The sequence below is a fragment of the Tachypleus tridentatus genome, chromosome 9 (genome assembly GCF_004210375.1).
Source record: "Tachypleus tridentatus isolate NWPU-2018 chromosome 9, ASM421037v1, whole genome shotgun sequence".
NCBI lineage: Eukaryota > Metazoa > Arthropoda > Merostomata > Xiphosura > Limulidae > Tachypleus > Tachypleus tridentatus.
The window spans coordinates 73,563,442-73,582,645 of NC_134833.1; the positions used below are offsets into that span (position 1 = coordinate 73,563,442).

The 19,204-nt window shown below is 35.5% G+C and overlaps 1 protein-coding gene across 50 annotated transcripts in view; it reads left to right on the top strand.

Annotated features, from left to right (window-relative positions):
• LOC143225498 (CUGBP Elav-like family member 2) overlaps window positions 1-19,204 on the top strand; it is a 424,936-nt gene that overhangs the window by 292,907 nt on the left and 112,825 nt on the right. For 49 of the 50 annotated variants that reach the window (XR_013013877.1, XR_013013878.1, XR_013013880.1 and 46 more), the window contains one exon: window positions 10,339-10,387. Coding sequence is in view for 45 of the 50 variants with exons in the window: in XM_076455017.1 (XP_076311132.1) it covers window positions 10,339-10,387 (49 nt within the window). In the remaining 5 variants the exon portion in view is untranslated. Of the gene's footprint in view, window positions 1-23; window positions 183-485; window positions 712-10,338; window positions 10,388-19,204 lie in introns of those variants that run through there. The other variant, XM_076455038.1, reaches the window with a different exon arrangement.

The window sequence follows — 19,204 nt, forward strand, 5'->3', positions numbered from 1 at the left end:
GGATGTCACGTGGCTTGCCTGATGACTAATGACATCACGCCACCTGTTGATGGAAACTGACACAGTCTTGAGCAGCCTCTTCGCCATAATCAATATCAAACGAGCACGTGGACCTAGTTCAACCAGCGAGTGTTTGATCGACATGGTATTTGTGTTACAGGACTGTTTCCATCAGTAACGAGGTTGGAATACAGCAATGAATCAGTAAATTGTGACTTCCACATAATAAGTTGTCCAAAAAGTAAAATTCATTGTAAATATGTCATATACATATATATATATTTTGTAACCAGTTAAATAAAAAAAAAAGTTATCTATGTTTTAGTCATCGTGTGAAATATAAAGATTTGCAAGCCTGTGTTATGAGAAACACTAAAGTTGTATATGCGAGTTCGATTCTATGGTAGGTAAATGCATAGATTTTGACCGGACGCTATAGCCAAACAAAAACATTTCATCTTTCTATACTCTTTCTTTGGTCAAAGGGAAGGACTCTGCATAAGTATCCCAATGACTAATCGGTCCATGGAAATAAAACCATTCAGCAGAAGGCTGAGCAGGCGACTCAAAGCCAAGGCCGCAGCATGTGCTAAAGCAGCTTTCAGTCAGCATCTTCTTCAGAGTGTTTTCACCAGAACTGTTTTCAAGAAGATAGGGGGGCTTTCCCTAGCCTCTCAGCTACCCCTGCCTCTGCAGTGCTTGTCTTTGTTGGTAGTATCTTGTGTTTATTTCTTTTAGTAGTCATCAGAATTGACAAATTGAAAATGTGTTCTGTTACTTAATGAGAGCTTATGTAGAAGTTGGCTTCTTGCCATAATGTGAGAATAAAAGATGTTTCTAGTTACTTTTAGGCTAAGACAAATAATGAATCACTTGCTCATGTTTATTTTTTGAAATACATGTTTACCTAACTTTTGGTCAACTAACAAGTCGTATTGGTTCTAATCTAACTATTTTTGCAGGACACATTTATACTACATTTTAGGTTGGATATTTGTAGTTTAGGCTCAGATCCAAATGTTGATTTCCTTTGTATAAAAGAGTGTTAAATTATTGAAGAAAATAAAATAAAGTATAACTTCAAGTTAGCCAGAAGGTAAGTATATAAACAGCATGGTAAAATTTAGAAAGTAATTAAAACGTGGCTACTTCAACTTTATAACAAAATTTACATTATCCTCTCATTTTCATTGCTATATTTAGTCACATCAGTTGGATCAATGATCATGTATGCTACCTGATAAAAAAACTTTTTTATGCAGTATAAGGACTTTCAGCTATTCTATATCCAGTTCAGAACATTAAACATCCATAGTGTTATTTTCAGTTAATTTTTTAATGTCCTTCTCATTAAAGCAAGCCTTTTACCAAGAAAAAAAATGAATCTGATAGATGTAGAAAATATGTTCCCATTTTTAACTGGACAAGCTGCTGTGATTTACCAAGTGCTTGAAGTTACATTTCATCATTACACTTGTTGATAGTTCTGTATATCTATAAGCAGATACATTAAGTTTTTTTCCTATTAATATATAAAAATTGTGAAATTATCCTCAGTTATTAATTTTTAGTAGATTTTAATACAAGGTCATATCCTAAAAAAAATTTCTCAAAAAAGAAAGGAATTTTAGCATCCTCGATTACACTTTTATTTCTAATCTCGTAAATTATGTTCATATCCAAAATAATCTAACTTTTTTCACTTAGTGCCATCTGTTCTTCTATATTCTGTGATTATAAGGGTTTGTTTTTTAAGAATCGAGATAATATATTTAGATCATATGAGGCTGTTTTTGCATATTTTAATTTCAAAATTTATCTTGAAATATTTATTTGGATAGCCGTAAATGTAAGGAAACGTTAATTTTAGACGTAGATGTAATATAATATTTTTTTTAAATCTAAGCTTTATGTTGTATGAAGTTAGAGTATGGATGGAAATAATATTTAACCTTGCTGTCTTAAATTTCCCCTCATTGGCTTGATTTATTTGTTATATCCAATATATACTATCTGTGACTTATTAAACCGTGTATATCTTTTTTTATAACACTGTCGTTTATATGATATTTAAGACAACAGTATTTCTAACAACTTGCAGGAAACTTGTATTACAAACTTTGTTCTCCTTTATTACAGTTTCTTGTTTTTACGTGGATCGTTTACGAGTTTTATCGGTAGCTTTGTGTGATATAAGACGCTAAATGTTTATTTCTCCTTGTGTTATAATGGTTTCAATGTATTGTTTTCAGTAAAATACTGAGACATAAAGCATTGTTTTATAACGAAACTCTTGTACCTGTTCGTAAAATAATATATATATAAATATATAAGTTATAATTAATGCAGTAACTCCATTCCAATGTTGTAATTAATAATAATTAATATTGTGCTTAAATAAGCGTCAGTATACACGAAGGTAACTGTTTAACTCGATGGGTAACGAATTTCCCTTGATGAGGGTTAGTGAACATAGAAAGGCTATATGCACAAGACATGAGAAGTTTATTACCATTACTATCGAGAATAATACGCATTAGTAGTCCCTCAGTATATATATGTGTCACGAAAGATTGAAACTTCTTTCTAATGCACTATCTGCATTCAAATGTAAGTGCCATAGGAAGTGTTTTTAGTTTGTTTAAAACTCTCGAAAATACAATTGTCGATTCCTAAAGTGGTACTATAATATAACAGTTTAACTTGCTCCAACGTTGTGTTTTTTTATTTTTTTTTTCGTTATTAGAACTCAAACACAACATTTGGAAAACCATTCTTTCAACCGTAATGAAAAATGACATTTTATAATCAACGCCATCCACTAACCTTCTAGGCGTTTCAAGCTTCTTCTTGAGTCTTTAGTATTTTTTTAATCTGTATCACACTTTTTTGAATCATTGTGAGTACGATAATCAGTAGAAGAATTAATATTAATAATGGCAATAGTAATAAGATTGCATGCAGTTCATATTTACATTATGATTATGCAGATCATGTAAAGCACGTGCCAAATGAGATAAGAGGTCCATACAATTAAGTATAATAGTTAAACGTCTTGGATTGGTATGTTAGTTGTGTGAATTTTCTAGTTGTTTCGTAAAAGCCAGTATTCATATTGAACCTGTAATAATTTTAATAAAGTGGGGTTTGTTAATGACGTATTAATTGCAACACTTCTGGTTCGTTCGACGTTCTCGTAGAACTTTACACATAACTTTATACATCGAGCCTGCCCCCGCTAGTACAGCGATAAGTCTACGGATTTACAACCCTAAAATCAGGAGTTCGATTCCCCTCGGTGGGCTCAGCAGACAGCTCGATGTGGCTTTGCTGTAAGAAAACACACATGGAGACACACCGAACCTGCTGCGAACGTTAAGAACAGCAAATTGTTGTTTGCTGTAGTATCTGAACGGCATGCTATATTTTATCCAAATGTGTTGATATTTCATTATAATCGGCATTGCTTACAAGGACATGAGTTTAGTTTGGGCGAGCCACTTTCATTACCCACAATCATGTAAAATACACTGCAACACATTCTAAAAAAAATAATTTCTATTGAATTATTTTATATAATATTTATATATTTTGTTTAACTAACACAGCAGAAAAGTTGGAGTGAATTACAGTTAGTATCTTTTATACCAAACAATAAATTAAACCTGCAAAAGACATCTTCAAAAATTAATTAATTAGTGACATTTTGTCACCCATTGTTCGTGCCTGTTATTTTCATTGAACATGTCACAATGAATTTTACGAAGGAAAATTAACGGAAGTAAATGTATTATTAATTTCAACTATTTCTTGTCATTTACTGTTTACAATTATTAATGCTATGTATTGACTAGAACGATCTAAGGCTATAATATCAAAACATACTTGAGTCTAGAAACGACACTCTAGTGTACATCATGCAAAATTAGAAGAATCCATGACCAATTGTCAACTCTTCTTCTGATTGCGCGTAGTTGTAAGTCTGAGGGCTTATAGCGCTAAAAATCGAGTTTTGATACCTGTGGTGAGAAGAGCATAATAGCCAGTTGTGTTTAACAACAAATGGATTATCTGTCAATAAATTAACCAGGGATAAAATTCTGTGGTATTTATCTTGTGATGACTATGCAAGTGTATGAATATGAATATTGTAGTTTGTGTTTTAATATTATTGTCAGTGTTTCGAGGTCTAATCACACACATACATGACTTAATAGTAAATAAATATGTTATATGGGAGAAAATGCTTAAAGTAAAAAAAAAAAACATCTAGAACATAAAGATGCGTATTAGAGAACAGAAAAACTATTTTAATTTTGACGTCGGAATATACAAGATGTAACGGTGTAAATTGACTGTAACATTTACTGCCGTGTCCGTGATGTCATGAATAAGATCAGTATTTCTTAAAGCTTTTTGATTCAATAAATTATAATCGAACTTAGAAAAACTTGTATTTAAAAAACAAAACAAAAAAACAATTGTCTGCCCACCTGTGTAATGATTTGTATTTGGTTGATAGCTGTTACTGTAACTGAAATGATATGATTATTACTGCAGCTTAGATAAATATATAATTATTAGTCTGGAACCTCCGCGTGTTTTAAAATCAAACTTCACAGATTGAGAGTATATGCATACGTATTAGCTTCAATTGAATAACTTTGAAATTTGTGTTAGATATTCACTTTATACCCTGTAAAGCGTGCTTTGTTTCAAAGCAGTGCAGCTATGCAAAGCTTTATAATAGCAGCTAAATTATATGTCTTGTTTTTTCAGTAACTACTACTTCAAAAAATCACTTAACTTAGCTTTTGAAAATTTCAAATAATCAGAAACTTCTTTTCAGTTGACTGCTTGATGTCGGCTTTTGTCTTCTGATCTTTAAATCTTCCTCAAGTTTTTCCTGAGTTTTACAACCAGTAGTTATATAGAGAGGATTAAGTTACAGCTCGAGAATATTAAACACGGCAAGCACTTAAAGCTCTTGTTTCTTGATCATAGAGAATTAAATCAGATACGTTTAAGCTCCTTTGATTGCAAGAGACATTGCCACACCATGGTATGTTATGGAGGCCGTAGAAACTAAGGTCTCTGGAGTATAGATAAGGTGAAAGAGCGTGCAGATTGACGTTTTTATGCATTATTTAAAAGAATTAGTTGTTAGACAGTGACCTGTGGATAAGGACATAAATGGGTTTTAAGAAGAATTTTGTATCACATGGTTTATCAAGTATATTCAGTAAGAGGTAATTCATTTCATTCTACGAATCATTATTTTATTTCTTAGTACAAGAGAAAATAATTACATTTTTGATGCTCTATTAAAAATAAGTTTAAACGTAGTTTTGTATTGTTTCACAGTTTAGTATTCAGGTTCAAGTAATATATAAAAACGCATTAACGAAATATGAGCGAAAAATATGTATGAAAACGCATTGTTTATCAATGTCCTGCATTTTCTTTTGGTTTCACATGTCACCTTAAAATATAGCTACTCTAGATAAGACTTCAGTCTTCTATGTAGTAGGATTTCTTGTTTTGTGTAAATATGTTTGTCCATTGAGCTGTAATTGCTGGTTATATACATACTAGATAACAAAATAAACTGTCATTTCACATATCCTACTTCCTAAGAACCTGTGGTTTTTATAGACTAGCAGGCCACTTGTATTACGGAAAATATCCTGTATAACCTTGTATTTTGTGTAATTTGTGATTAGTTGATTGTTTTTTCCGACTCGTTACGGATTATTAGTGTTAAGAGAACTGACTGCATATGTTTAGAAAACAACCTCACTCTTGTAATTATCATGATGAATTCTAGGATAGAATTATGTTTAAAGTTTATATATATGTGTGTGTGTGTGTGTGTGTGTATTCGTGTTCTGTATTTTCTCACTGTTCGATTGCTTCAAACGTAAACCTTATCTAAGGCTATGAATTTTCATACGTTTTTTTAACTATCTTTTCTATGGACTATTGTATTAAATTGGGAAATAATAATACTTTATGAAAATTATTGTAATTTGTTTTTATATCTGTAGTTGATTTTAAATGAAATTGTTTATGTATTGAGTTAAATGTAATTTCGATTTCAGATAGAACTGTTGTGGATAAGAATAGTTTTCTAAACAGTGAGTAACAACGAGTAATACTTTTGGTCTTTTAATATGTTAAGCAAGATACAAACTCATATTTTGAGTGATAGAAACTAAGTTATTTAACGTATTATGTTTTGGAATGGGATGGATTTTACACTGTATAAAATGTTTTATGTAGGAAGTAATATAAAACTATTATATTTACAAAATTGTTATTCCTAAGAAGACATCTTTTATATATCTAGTACATATGTTGCTCGTCTTTGCAGACTGTCTGTTTTGTAAATTCTATACCATCATGTATATAACTAAATCCTATATCTCACTATGCAGCATTTAAAATCAATATAAATGCCGCCGTACAACTCTAATAGAAGTATAGACTATTTAAGATATGTAATGTAGAGGAGTTTCTTCCTTTCTTAGGAGAAAGTTAATATTGTCAACATCGTTGAACTGTTATTGTCACTGATGAAGACGCATCGAAGAAACTTATTTTTAACCGCACCCTTCAGTTTATTGTACCTCGGAATCAGATATGTCAGGAACTTCGTATCAAACGCACCGTTGAGCTATTAGTGCCATAAATACGGATGCGTCGTAACACTGTTGCGTATATAATTTAGCTGTTAGTTGCACAGATATTGCTACTACATATCTTTGATACCATTTAGTTGGTAATGTCACGGATATTCATTAGCAGGACACTATTACGGCTGAACTGTTGTTTACCTCATTATTACCGGGGAATCAACGTAGTATTAAGCTTTGCAAGGCGTAATGAAGTACCTTGTCTAACAGTAGCAAAACGGGCAGAAACAACTGATTCACAGCAGTCAGAAAAGCTGTGTGGTTGTAGATACGATTGTTCACTTGATCCAAGATCCCTTGGCTGTATTACCTGATAAAGTCAATTGAAATCACTGCTATGATCTTCAAAACAATTTCATACAATTCAAGCCTTGTCCGTTGTTATTACAGGATCATACGAGAAAGCTTCTGTTTATCAGGTTAGAAATAGGAAATTACCTAGAGGAAATAATCGGCAAAAGTATTCAAGTCTGTATTATTCAACCATTCTAAAGAAACTACCAGATTTATTTCTATCCCGAAAATTTCTCCTCGTCATAAAAGAATGTAGTACTATGTATGAGTTTATCCATTTTTTAATCCTTTTATCAGCACTGTAAAGAGGTGTAAAACGAACCTTGCGACCACTTCATATATTTCAAGTCGTTCATTATCCAGTTTGACATTTAAGATGCGTTTTCTTTTTTGCATTTGAACCTATCGGTGATTTCAATTACTGTTTGATATATCTTGAATATAATTCAGTTTTGGTCACTTTTGACGGAATCTGTCAATTGGAGAAATTCATTCTGTTATGTGTTGTTCTTTATAGATTGTCCAACCTAATTTCTTCACGGTCAATTACCAACGGTTGACATCTGTATGATTCTTATAGTGGAGGACATTTTATTGTAGATTAACACCCTTAAGCGACTTTGAAAGTAGGTTGCTTTGAAGAACTGGTCAGAAAACGTTATCGTTAACAAGAACACTTGTTGACTGACATCGACTTTCGTGCTACCCCTCTACGTCTTATAGATTTATGCTACTGCTTTTCATGAAGTTCAAACGACAATTTGATGTGTGTGTGTGTCGCACATGTGTCGCAGTATAATTACATCTTTTATACTGACACCATCCAGCTATTGTGGGTGAAGAAATGTTATTGGACAGTTTTAGCTGCACGTTTATATCATTGAATATTGCTAGCACCGTTTATTTGGTAGTTCCACGGAAATGTCTACGTCCGAAGAGTTGAGTGTCACAGACACAATTTATCTGTCGGTTGTTTGGTTACAGCAACAATGACGGAATTCAGTATCACTTAGACCGTTAAGTGGTTGTCTTCTGATTCTCCAGTTATTCAATGATAAAATCTGAGGTTCAGTTCACCCTGTTCTGATTATTTTCTGATGCTGTCCTGATAACAAACTCATGTTAAAGAATACTGCATATCTGAAGTAATGATATTCACCTTATTCTTTGTAATACCTCAGACAAACATGATGCCTATATGGTGGTGCATGAGTAGGTTAAGGCTGTAACTGTAGTAAGAGAAGAGAATCATAGCCACTCGAACCTCTCTTTATCGGCACCAGGTAAATGCTTTTTATTTTTAATTTTCCTTTTTTTATAGTTAATAGTCACGGTTCCAGTTTAGTTTTAATATAGCATTTTAATGCGTCCGCAACGTTTCATGTTTATCGCATTCAGTACAATATGATAAACTTACGCGTTCAAACTCAAATACAGAATGAAAGATGTTAAATAAATGAAGAAATGTGTGAGTGTCAGTAAAGTTTAAAATCGGTAGAATATTCTGATCAGATCAGAATCTCCTGTTTTGTAAAAGACCCTTGCATGAACGTTGTACGAAATGATCAAGTCGAAACTTTTGTAATTGCTTCATTCAACATTTGTAGCTATGCAATATTAGTATGCGTTTCAATTATGTATAAACATTTTCATTAAAAGTCTGCACTGTAAAAAGCGAGTTAAGTAATTCTACGCGGGTAATTTCTTCTTCGCCGCTAAGATTAAGGAAATATTATCGTTGATAAAGATATGAAGGAAAGGCCTGACGTGTCCCAAATGAAATTACCCATGTAATTAAGACTGCATGCTGGTATAATTTATTAAGTATGTACTCGAGCTGGTAGGCTGTAAGGAACAAGACTGCTATATAGAACGTGTGGCTTCTCTACTGGCTGTAAGTAATAGCTTTGGTGTTTAACGAGCGAACGTAGATTTGATTAAATGCTCTTCCATTAGTTTGAAGCTGTTAAACAGTTGGATAAATTATTTGGAACCTTGTAAAGTAGATATCAGTTTTCTCATTGTTCACTGTAAATTTTTATAAATTAGTTCAGGGTTTTGGTTTAATAAAGGACATACTACATTAATCACATCAAAAAATTGAACGTTCCTTTCAGTGTAAACAAAAAGCAGAGTTGTGGCAAAACTTAGTGTTTTAAATTTTTGTAAACCAAATTTGAAGGTCAGCAATTTTTCCAAAATGGTTAAAATATTTGTTCTATCTTAATAAACATCCACTCTTCCAAGGAAATTTATTATTTATAGAGTTCAAGTGTATAAAATAAAATACTGTGAGTTTCTTTGTTATTAGCTGCGGAACCATGGCAAATATTTTTGAAGTGCTTTTGAGTGAATGTTTTGGAGTAAGATTTACTTTGTTTTAAAACTTTATCCTGGAAAACCTTAAAACGATCCATTGGAAAGTCATGTAGTAAGATTGCTGAATTATAAGGTATTTACATGGTAGTTGCATTGTATTCTATAAAGTTATTCTTATTGTTTAATGGGGAATAAAAACAATTAATTCCAAACACGTAGTAACAATCACCGCTTGAAGAACGTTGATGATACTGGTGGTAAACAATTGTTATCCATGGACAACTGGAAAATCATGGAGTCAAAATAAGCTCCCGCCTTTTTACCAATGTTAGTTTTAAATTGTTTAAAAGTCTAGAAAAAATACTGCTTGTAAAATCACGAATTTGCATAGGAGGACTAGGAATAAGCCAGCAGCAATATGTTTACATTTCTCAAAAACCTTTTGTGAGAATCGGTGTCACGCTAACCGAAATTTGAATAGTTTTGGTTGTGACTGAAAAGCTTACATCAGCTGCAGGGTTTTAAGATGCGCAAGGTTGAACATTAACATTTCATACCGTTTTTAACGACTTGGATGTGTGTAGTTCCCCGTATTTAAGGACCTGGATGTATGTAAAATAGTTTCCCATTACACTGATATTGATGATCGACAGAAGTGTGTCTGCCTAAGGATTGTACACGAACGCCAGTGTTTTATTATAATTTGCGTTTTGTTGTTCATTCTTATCCCCGTTTGTTTGTTTTTCTTTCTTTTTTAACCTTAATTCTTTTATTTGCTGGTTCCAACAAGAAATGTATGGAGAGTGTGATATGATGAAACCTTTTTTTTTTTTGGTAGCAAATGTGTTTCACTGTTATTGCTATAACAGAACCCGAGCTGTTCCCCACAGTTTTTGTTTTAGAATGTATTCCTGTGTTACATGTTTTTTGTATGTGCATTGTAACCAGAATGAAGTAAATTAATAGTTTTTTTAGTGTTAGAGATATATTTTTTGTATGTCTGACTATCTTGTCTTCTGTGTATCTTTAGATGCATCACCCTATTCAGATGAAGCCGGCTGACAGTGAAAACAGAAATGGTAAGTACCGTTTGCATACGTAAACTTTTCTGTGTTGTTCTACCAGTACGTGCAATTTTTACTCTTTTAGGTAGTTATAACTGGTCATTCATTTCTTGCACACGTGCAACAGAAAACTATAACATACCAAAATTTCTTATCTTTCACAGAATAAGAAGAGATATTTCTAATAGATAAAACATCTGTTTGGATAAACGATTATTGTATATTTTTTCGACAAATGGCATATTAGTAAACTGTTTTCGCATAATATTTATACGTGCCTGGTGCCTAATGCGCTTGGCTTGACATTTGCGGGTGCGAATCTCTGTTACCAAACATTTTCGCCATTTTAGTGATGGGGCGTTGTAAAGTGATAGCCAATTCCACTATATATTAGTAAAAGAGCAGCTCAAGATGGATGGCTTTGGCTAGCTTCCACCTTCAGTCTGTTACTACTAAATTTAGGTACAGATAGTGCAGGTAGCCATTTAATAGCGTTGCTCGAAATTCAAATTAAATACTCCCTACACATTTACTGAATAGTATAAACTGTATACTTTGTAATGAGCCAACCACCAATTCTTAAAATAGAACAAATGAGCATTTGCTTGTTCGGCTTCTTATGGCCTCGTAGTTAGGGCACTCGAATTCCAATCTGGGGATGGAGTTGCGAGATCGAAACCTGTCGTCAAATATGTTTGTTCGTTCTGAAGTATGAGTGTTATAATGTGACGTTCAATCTTCATACATTGCAAAATAGTTGCCAGAGGGTTAGGGGAAGGTACTGCTTGTCTGTTGCCGTTTCTCTGGTCGAGAGTCTAAACAAATTAGGGACGACAACAGATAGCCTTAGTAGTTTTACCACTAAAAAAGTACAAGTAACTTGTGTAGCAAATATTTGAAGATTTCTCTGTATATCATTAATATCGTACTATGATAATACTATGAATACTGGCAGTAGACCTGTTGCCACAACTTGGTTTTAGTCTTAACCCAAAATTATAGTCCAGTTAATGTTTTTTTGTTCGTTTTATACCTTAATGTGTACTGATTAAGGATCTAAATGATATACCATTACACCCTCAATAGTTCTTGAAGTTTCAAAACAATTTGTGAAAACAGTTGTCACCCAAAGCCAATAGTTATCTAAACTGATAACGCAGTGCAACGTTTATGAAACTTGCAAGCAGAAAGAAGACTGATTGGAGACAATTGATGACAAGTATAACGGATTGAAAGCATTAAATACCCAGATGTGTCTAAAACAGTAGACATGACCAAACGAATTAGTTCAGTCTTCGCCTGATTCGTTACTTTCTTCAGCTTTATCGCCATGGTCCTCATCACTCGACCCAGTAGTGCCATTTGTTAACCTGTTGTGGAAATTATTTTCATAGTAGCAGGCGCCCGTTGAAACAATTAAACGGTGATTGTTTAAAAATAGTGATAAATAAATATAAAATGTACTGTAAATCCAGTCATTGGATCAGAATGTATGTGCGGTATAATTAGCTAATGGGTCGTTTACAACCGTCTTTTGTCATTCCGTGTTGTTTCAATAAGGCAGATTGTAATGCGTTTTGTAAATCCATATTCCATGCATTTGTTTTGAAGCAAAGACTTTGTGATGTATTTTGAGCAAAACATATTTTGGTTTTGATGCAGTTCGTGCATCCAATGCAGTAAAACGCTCGAGTTCACTAAGTAACTGCTGGGATATTTTACATTGGATGTCATGGCAGCTTGTCATTTTTCTGAGGGCGAGGAACGTCCGCTGCCAAAGTGAGCATGTTTGAGAGTTGTCGTTTATACAAGTATCAAAGGGGAGGTCTTAGTATGTAAATAATACCGATATGAAATATATACGTGTTTATAAAAAGAACAACAAATATATAAGCAATCACTTTCTTCTCTCTGTGTGCCTTTTTTTTCTCTCATTTATTCTTCCATCTTCGAAATATTTCTTTTAGTCAACTGACAGAAGAATCATGTTCTTGTTATTTAATTTCCCCACAAAAGCGAACAATATTTTTTTCACAAGTTTTTATCAAGCTGTAACCGTTTAGCACTACCAAAATGCGAAGGGTCGGTTTCTATATTGATATGAAATTTTAGGAATTGCAACAAAAAAAATTATTATTATTCTGTAACTTATTCTTTGAAAGAAGAATTTTAATACATAATTTTCTTTCTATGATTAACTTTTCTGGAGATCCAGACCTTGACAGACAGACTTAAGTACATTTACCCATGTATGTATATTGCAGTCACAGAAAACTAGGTAAACTAAATGAGGTGTTTGCCACCCACATGTCGTTGTCAAATAGCGTAGTCCACCCCTGTGGACCCCTCGTTGTGGATTTGTGTACGTGGTGAGGGGACCTCCCAGGGAAGATTCTGTTCTTTCAGTTTACCTCCTGTGGGATCTAAACATCGACCCACTTTTTTGCCATGCATGGCAACCCGTGAAGGGGAAGAGAGGATCTTGGTGGTAGAGGAGTTCACCCCCTAACACACCACTTTGGCCTTGAATTCCTGTAGACGGGGGCAGCCTTTGGGTAGACCCTCTAGAATCAGTCGGCTGGTCCACTTGGCCTTGGGTCAACCAAGTACCAGTGTTGGATGTTCTCAGCAGGTGTTGTGGATATTGTATCTGAGGGTGATGTTTGGGTATAGTGCTCACGAAATCCTGGCATTGCTGCAGTGTCCTTGTTTGGCATTGTAATGCATCCCCTCATAGGGCTTCATTGGGGGTGGTGTCAGTAAGCACCCAAAAATTGTTTTTAATTATGGATCCTACAAATAAAAACTTTAAATAAAACAGTGTGAAACACTCCATAGGTAAACAGTCACGTCTCGAAGAATCTGAGCAACAATCTTCTTCATCTGTAACACCTGTATCTCATTTTCTTATACTGCATTCTTTTTCAGACAAACCTTCAGGGTAGATATCTCACTTTTTCATTCAGAAGGGACTAGAGGGGCTTGCTGGCTTTCCAAAGTCAATAAAGAAGCTTTGCTCTGGTGACATATTGATGGAAACATCCACATCTCAACACAGTGAACTCCTCTTGCATTAAAAGGTGATTGGGGATATACCAATTGAGGTTACACTTCATGCTACTTCGAATTCATCACGAGGAGTTATTCTTGAGAGCGATTTGAAGAACATCCCCAAGTCAGAGATTCTCGCTGGTGTCTCCACCCAAGGAGTTTCTTCAGTGAGGCGTATCTCTACTCACAAAGAAGGAATTATGATGTCGACTAGTGCCCTCATTCTCACATTTACATCACCACGTCCACCTGCCACAATCATGGCAGGTTACCTTAATTGCAAAGTGCGACCGTACATTCAAAACTCTCTCCGATGTTTTCAATGTCAACGGTTCCGTCACTTAAAGATGTCATGTCGTGGTTCCTTGACTGTGTTTGATGCAGTTGCAAGAACCACGATGCCTATGAGTGTGAAACGGACCCTCATTACGTCAACTGCAATGACTCTCACCCTTCCTACTTTCGTTCTTGCCCTAAATGGTTGGAAGAAAAATAGGTGCAGTGTTTGAAAACGATTCAAAACATTTGTTACCCTGAGGCTCGAAAGTTGCTGTCCACCATTTCATCTCATATGTATGCTGCTGCACTTTATTTCACTACTACAGTGACAGTGCAGACGGATCTCTGTGCCTCCAAAAGAATCATTCTCAAACCATATGGAAAGTCTTTTGATCTCCATGGTTAAAAAAGTCGATGAATCAACTTTAACACCCATCTCTTTCCCTAACATTCAATTCCATCAAGCCCCATGATCCACTTCCTTTGGATCCGGTACAGGCATTTCATTGGGTACATCTCCCATCCCACGATGCAAAACAATCATTCTTTCATGCTCTAATTCGTTGGTTTTCTCTTCCAATTGCAAAGACCTGCCCAATCGACGCAGGGGAGGTTTCTTGTAGGTCGATAGACCTCCGTCGAATAAAGACAATAAAGAAAAAATACGTGGTCGTAAACAGAAGGACTGCCCACCCAATTCGCCTACACATAAATAAAATTAGCCACCTTGATCCATGGAACTGTCGAGGTGCCGATACAGTCACCTTGCGGCAGTTTTTTTTTTTTTCACAGAAATGACCGGCTGTGTGATGGACTAATGCATGGAGTGATGGCACTGTTGGTGAATTAGCATGTGCCCATTCTGACTTTGCCACTCGTCACATCCTTGGCTGTAGCCGTCCGTGTTTCCTTGGGTCATACCATCACTGTTCTCTCTACCTGTCACCTGGAGAGACATATGATCAATCAGCTCTTGATGCTCTCATTGAACAGATGCTACCTCCCTTTTTAATCCTGGAGGACTTATTGAACATCATCCCCTCTGGGAAAGTGCTGATATTGATAGGGAAGGGTCATTCATGCACCTAGTCAGTCCTTTACTGCTATTGGTCTCTCAGTTTGCTCTTCACTATTCTCCCACTTTCCACGGAGAGTTGACAATAACCCACGAGGCAGTGATTATTTTCCTATGATTTTGTGAGATACTGGCTGTGGTCGATACCACCCGACCCGTGTGCCCCGATGGAAACTGAATCAGGCAAACTGGCCCCCTTTCATTGCTCCTGCAGAACGTGATCCTGCCATCGTCTGTAAGTCATCAATAAACGACTGTGTGACAGCAGTAACTGACTGTACTACGCAGGCAGCTGCTCAGTGTGTTCCTAAAACCTCAACACGTTTCCCACGCTATCCTCGTCCGTGGTTGAATCTACAGAAGGCGCAAAAACGGGCTTAGGGTACTTTTCGTAGGTATCCCATATTCTCGAACCACATCGCTTTCCAGCAGGCCCTTACACATGATCGGTGGGTAAGACATCAAAGCCATTTATTCTATCACCAGCTCTAAAGTCATATGGGACAAGATTTGAAAGGTCAGTGGCAATATATTTCTGTTCCCCTCTCGATCTTGCTCCTTGATGGCCAGGAGTAGCATCACCTGTACTCTAGGTGAAAGCTTTTGCTGGGTATCTAGCACTTCTGCTTCATCCTCCACCTTCTTAGCCATCAAGATTAGGGGCAAAGTGATCACCTCTTTCCTTTTGGTGTGATCGTCCTTATGACTATAATTGCCCCTTTACACTGGTAGAACTAAAGCTGGCAGTGCATCAGTTTGGACCTGATGATATACACTACGAGATTCTGCACCATTTATCTCTTACTTCTCTTAGTATTATTCTGAATTTTTTAACCAGATCTGACAGGAGAATGTGTTTTCTTGATGCTTGGCGCCGATCCATTGCCCTACTTTTCTCTAAGCCTAGAAATCGGTCCAAGATTCCTTTAAATTACTATCTGATTGCTCTGACGAAGTGTCTTTTTAATATTTTGATCTTAAGAGAGGGTGGCTAATGCTCATCTTGTTTTGTTCCTCGAATCAAACAACCTCCTCTCACCCAACCAGTGTGAGTTCCGGCGACAGTTTTCCACCATGGATCACCTGATTCGACTTGAAAGGTCAAACAGAGAAGCCTTTCTAAAACGACAACATCTTGTATCTATATTATTAAACATTGAGAAGTCTTATGATACGATATGGAGGTATGGCATTTTGGGTTTTGTGGTCATTTCCCATTTAAAAAAAAACAAAAAAACTTTTTAACGAACAGGCCATTCCAAGTTCGTGTCGGATCTCTACACTTTTCCGTTCTTTTTTCCAGGAACTTGGGGTCTCCTTTTGGTCTTGGTGCTCATGCACAGTTGGATGAAGTGGGTCTGTCTTTGGGTAACATTACTGTATCCACTGATCAAACCATTCCACCATGGCTTATTACAGTCCTCATATGTGACTTTTAAGTTATCCGGAAATGCACATACTCCCGATTGGAAATACTTTGTTATTTACCGAACATCTTTCAAAACATCCTTCCATTCCTATTTATACGGATGGTTTGAAACCAGGTAAGTCTATGTGCTCTGCCATGGTTTGTTGTGGGTTAGTTTTGTTGCACACAGAATCTCCTCTATAACTTCTGTGTTCACTGCTGAACTGTACGCCATTTCTCTTGCCCTGGATCACATAGAAGCTAAGCAGTACTCGAATTGCAATATTTATACTGAATCGCTTAGTTCTATAATGGCCCTGGAATCGCTTCACGTTAATTCTCACTGTTCACCCCGATATTCAAAACCGACTGGCCCATTTCTCTTTAACATCTACTTCTATCCAGTTTTTCTGGATATCAGATCACATTGATATTCGCGGGAACGAGCTCGCCGACACCCCAGCTAAATCTGTCTGCTTTGACAGTAACACTAATGTGCCTTTTCTTTACATGGATTATGGTCCTGTATTCAAGGGTCGGCTCCATGTCAGGTGACACTCGACTTGGAGTGAACAACGTGATAGCAAGCCTTCCCAAATAAAACCCTCTATTGGACTTTGGTCGTCTTGCTTCTGTTAGGATCGGAAAAAGGAAGTTGTCCTAACAAGACTACGCATTGGTCACAGTTTTTTAACTCATGTTTTTTTTCATCTGTGATTGATGCTTCAGTGTGTGTTTGTCTGCAACATTCAGGTCACAATAAGCCACATTTTACTGTCTTGCCATCGTAACAACTCTCAACGATGGCGCCATTTTAAACATGTTTTGTCCCAAGGTTTACTCATAATGTTAGTGTTGTTTGCGTTGGTGACACTCTCCACCTTAGAAATGTTTTTAGTTTTTTAAAGGCTATTAATCTTTTTAATGCTATTTAAGTTTTTAAATTTATACATTAGATCTTTTTTTAATGTGATATCATTTTAAAAATCAAAGTACATTTAGTTCGAATTGAGATTATAAAATGGACGTGACGTTAAATAACTCGAAACTAGGACTGGAAAGGCCAACTTAGGTGTCTAACGCTGATGTTTGAACTACCCATTAATCATCCTGACGAGTTATAATAATTAAAATTTTGCTATGCTACAAGTGTTTTAGAACTTGTATTACTTTCTGAAAACGGCCATAACGTCATATAACTCGAAACCAGTGATGGAAAGGACAACTTCAGGTGATTAACGCTGATTTTTGAACTTACTCGCTAGTCATTCTGGCGAGTTATGGTAATTACAATTATGTCACAGAAAGTCCTTTACAACTTGTATTACTGTAGTTTTTATTATACTGCTGTAGACTAAATGTAAAAATTGGATGTAATGCTATTTATGTTGTTAATTCAAAAATTAAGCTTTGTTTTGTTTTACCTTAATTTCCTTTTATGAGTTTTAATAATTTTACTTTAATTTTAAATTTCATTGGATGTTTTGCGCTGTTTGCCTAGTTGGTTTGCGCCATAAAACACCAAACCAACTAACCACCCCTGTGGAACAGCGGTACGTTTACAGATTTACAATGCTTAAATCGAGATTTGGTTCACAGCGATAGATTTTAAAGCAGATAGCCTTGTGTTCCTTTTGGTAAAGAAAAAGAAACAGATGCGCGTACATTCTGAATCATTTGAAGGATAGAAGAGGAGGACTGTAACACATCTGAGAACATTGCAGAGGCGATATAGATTTGGACTTGTTGCCTTGACCCATCCGAATGTGTGAACTCAAGATTAGATGAGTCCACATCCAACGCAGATTTCCTAATACATTCTTGGAAATGCACTCTCCACGTTTGATGTGAATGACCCTGACGTTGGTGATGTGGATCTCAATTCTTGACATTTTTCTTTATTTTTTACTGCCAGTTCCTTTGCCTCCATTATGTGTTGCAAGAAATATAGTAGTTTCATCAATAATTTCACCTATATCTTAGTCTGGATCTTCAAATCCGATACTTTTATGACACTTGACGAGCAGGTCATCAATTGTTGCTTTGGCAACACCACGCATATATGCTAACATGTCAGAGATTGAGGTTGCATCTACCGGGGAAAAAAACAACAACAGTATATGTGCTATCAGTGGTTACTCCAAATTAACCATTGTCAATTGGCCCTCTTCATAAGAAGGGAGCATGCTAATTTCTTGACCAGATAGTAATGAGGAAGCAGGACGTCTGCGTGAGTGTCACCAGACATCTCTATAATACACCTTGCCCCGCCTCCATTCAGGTAGCAACAACTACCATGTGCTGATATATTTTAACATCTGTCCCTTCATGATTCGTCTTTAGGTTGGTTTTGGCAAACTATGGTTCGCATTAACCTCTTACTGAACAACATTAGATCCTGTCACTACAAATCTGTGATTGAAGCTGTTTTCAGTTGCAGGAAATTTTTTTATTATTTAGTAGCTACTGGAAAAGTGATGTTAATGAGTTATTCTATGTTCTGTGAAAAACATAAATATATGAATAAAACGTTATTGTTTGCAAAAGTAATGTCTGCTAAGACATATTTTTACCAATGCAATCATTTACCTCACCAATGTCACCTCAGCAGTTTAAATTCCTGATGCATTTACGTTGGACATTTTGATATGTATACAAATTACTTTAAACCATGATGCATGTATCAATTAAATGTTACAAAAGTGTTATACCCTTTGTTTCCAAAATAATGAGAAGAAATGTAAAAGACAGTTTTTCTAGTTAAAGATGGATTCTTTTGTATATGTCTTCATGGTTATCTAGAATGTTTTTCCTTTTACAGAGGTGTCTCATTAGGATTGGTTATATTTGTTTGGCTCGAATAATGCATGAAATAGAATCCATGAGGTAGTGGCAGCCGTGTGTGGACATTTTTATTTTTTTCAGTGATGCCAAGTTAGTAACATCTTTCAGATTATTAAATAGTACATGTGAACGATTCATGAAACATAAAAAGAAACAAAAACTTTACTTGAATTAT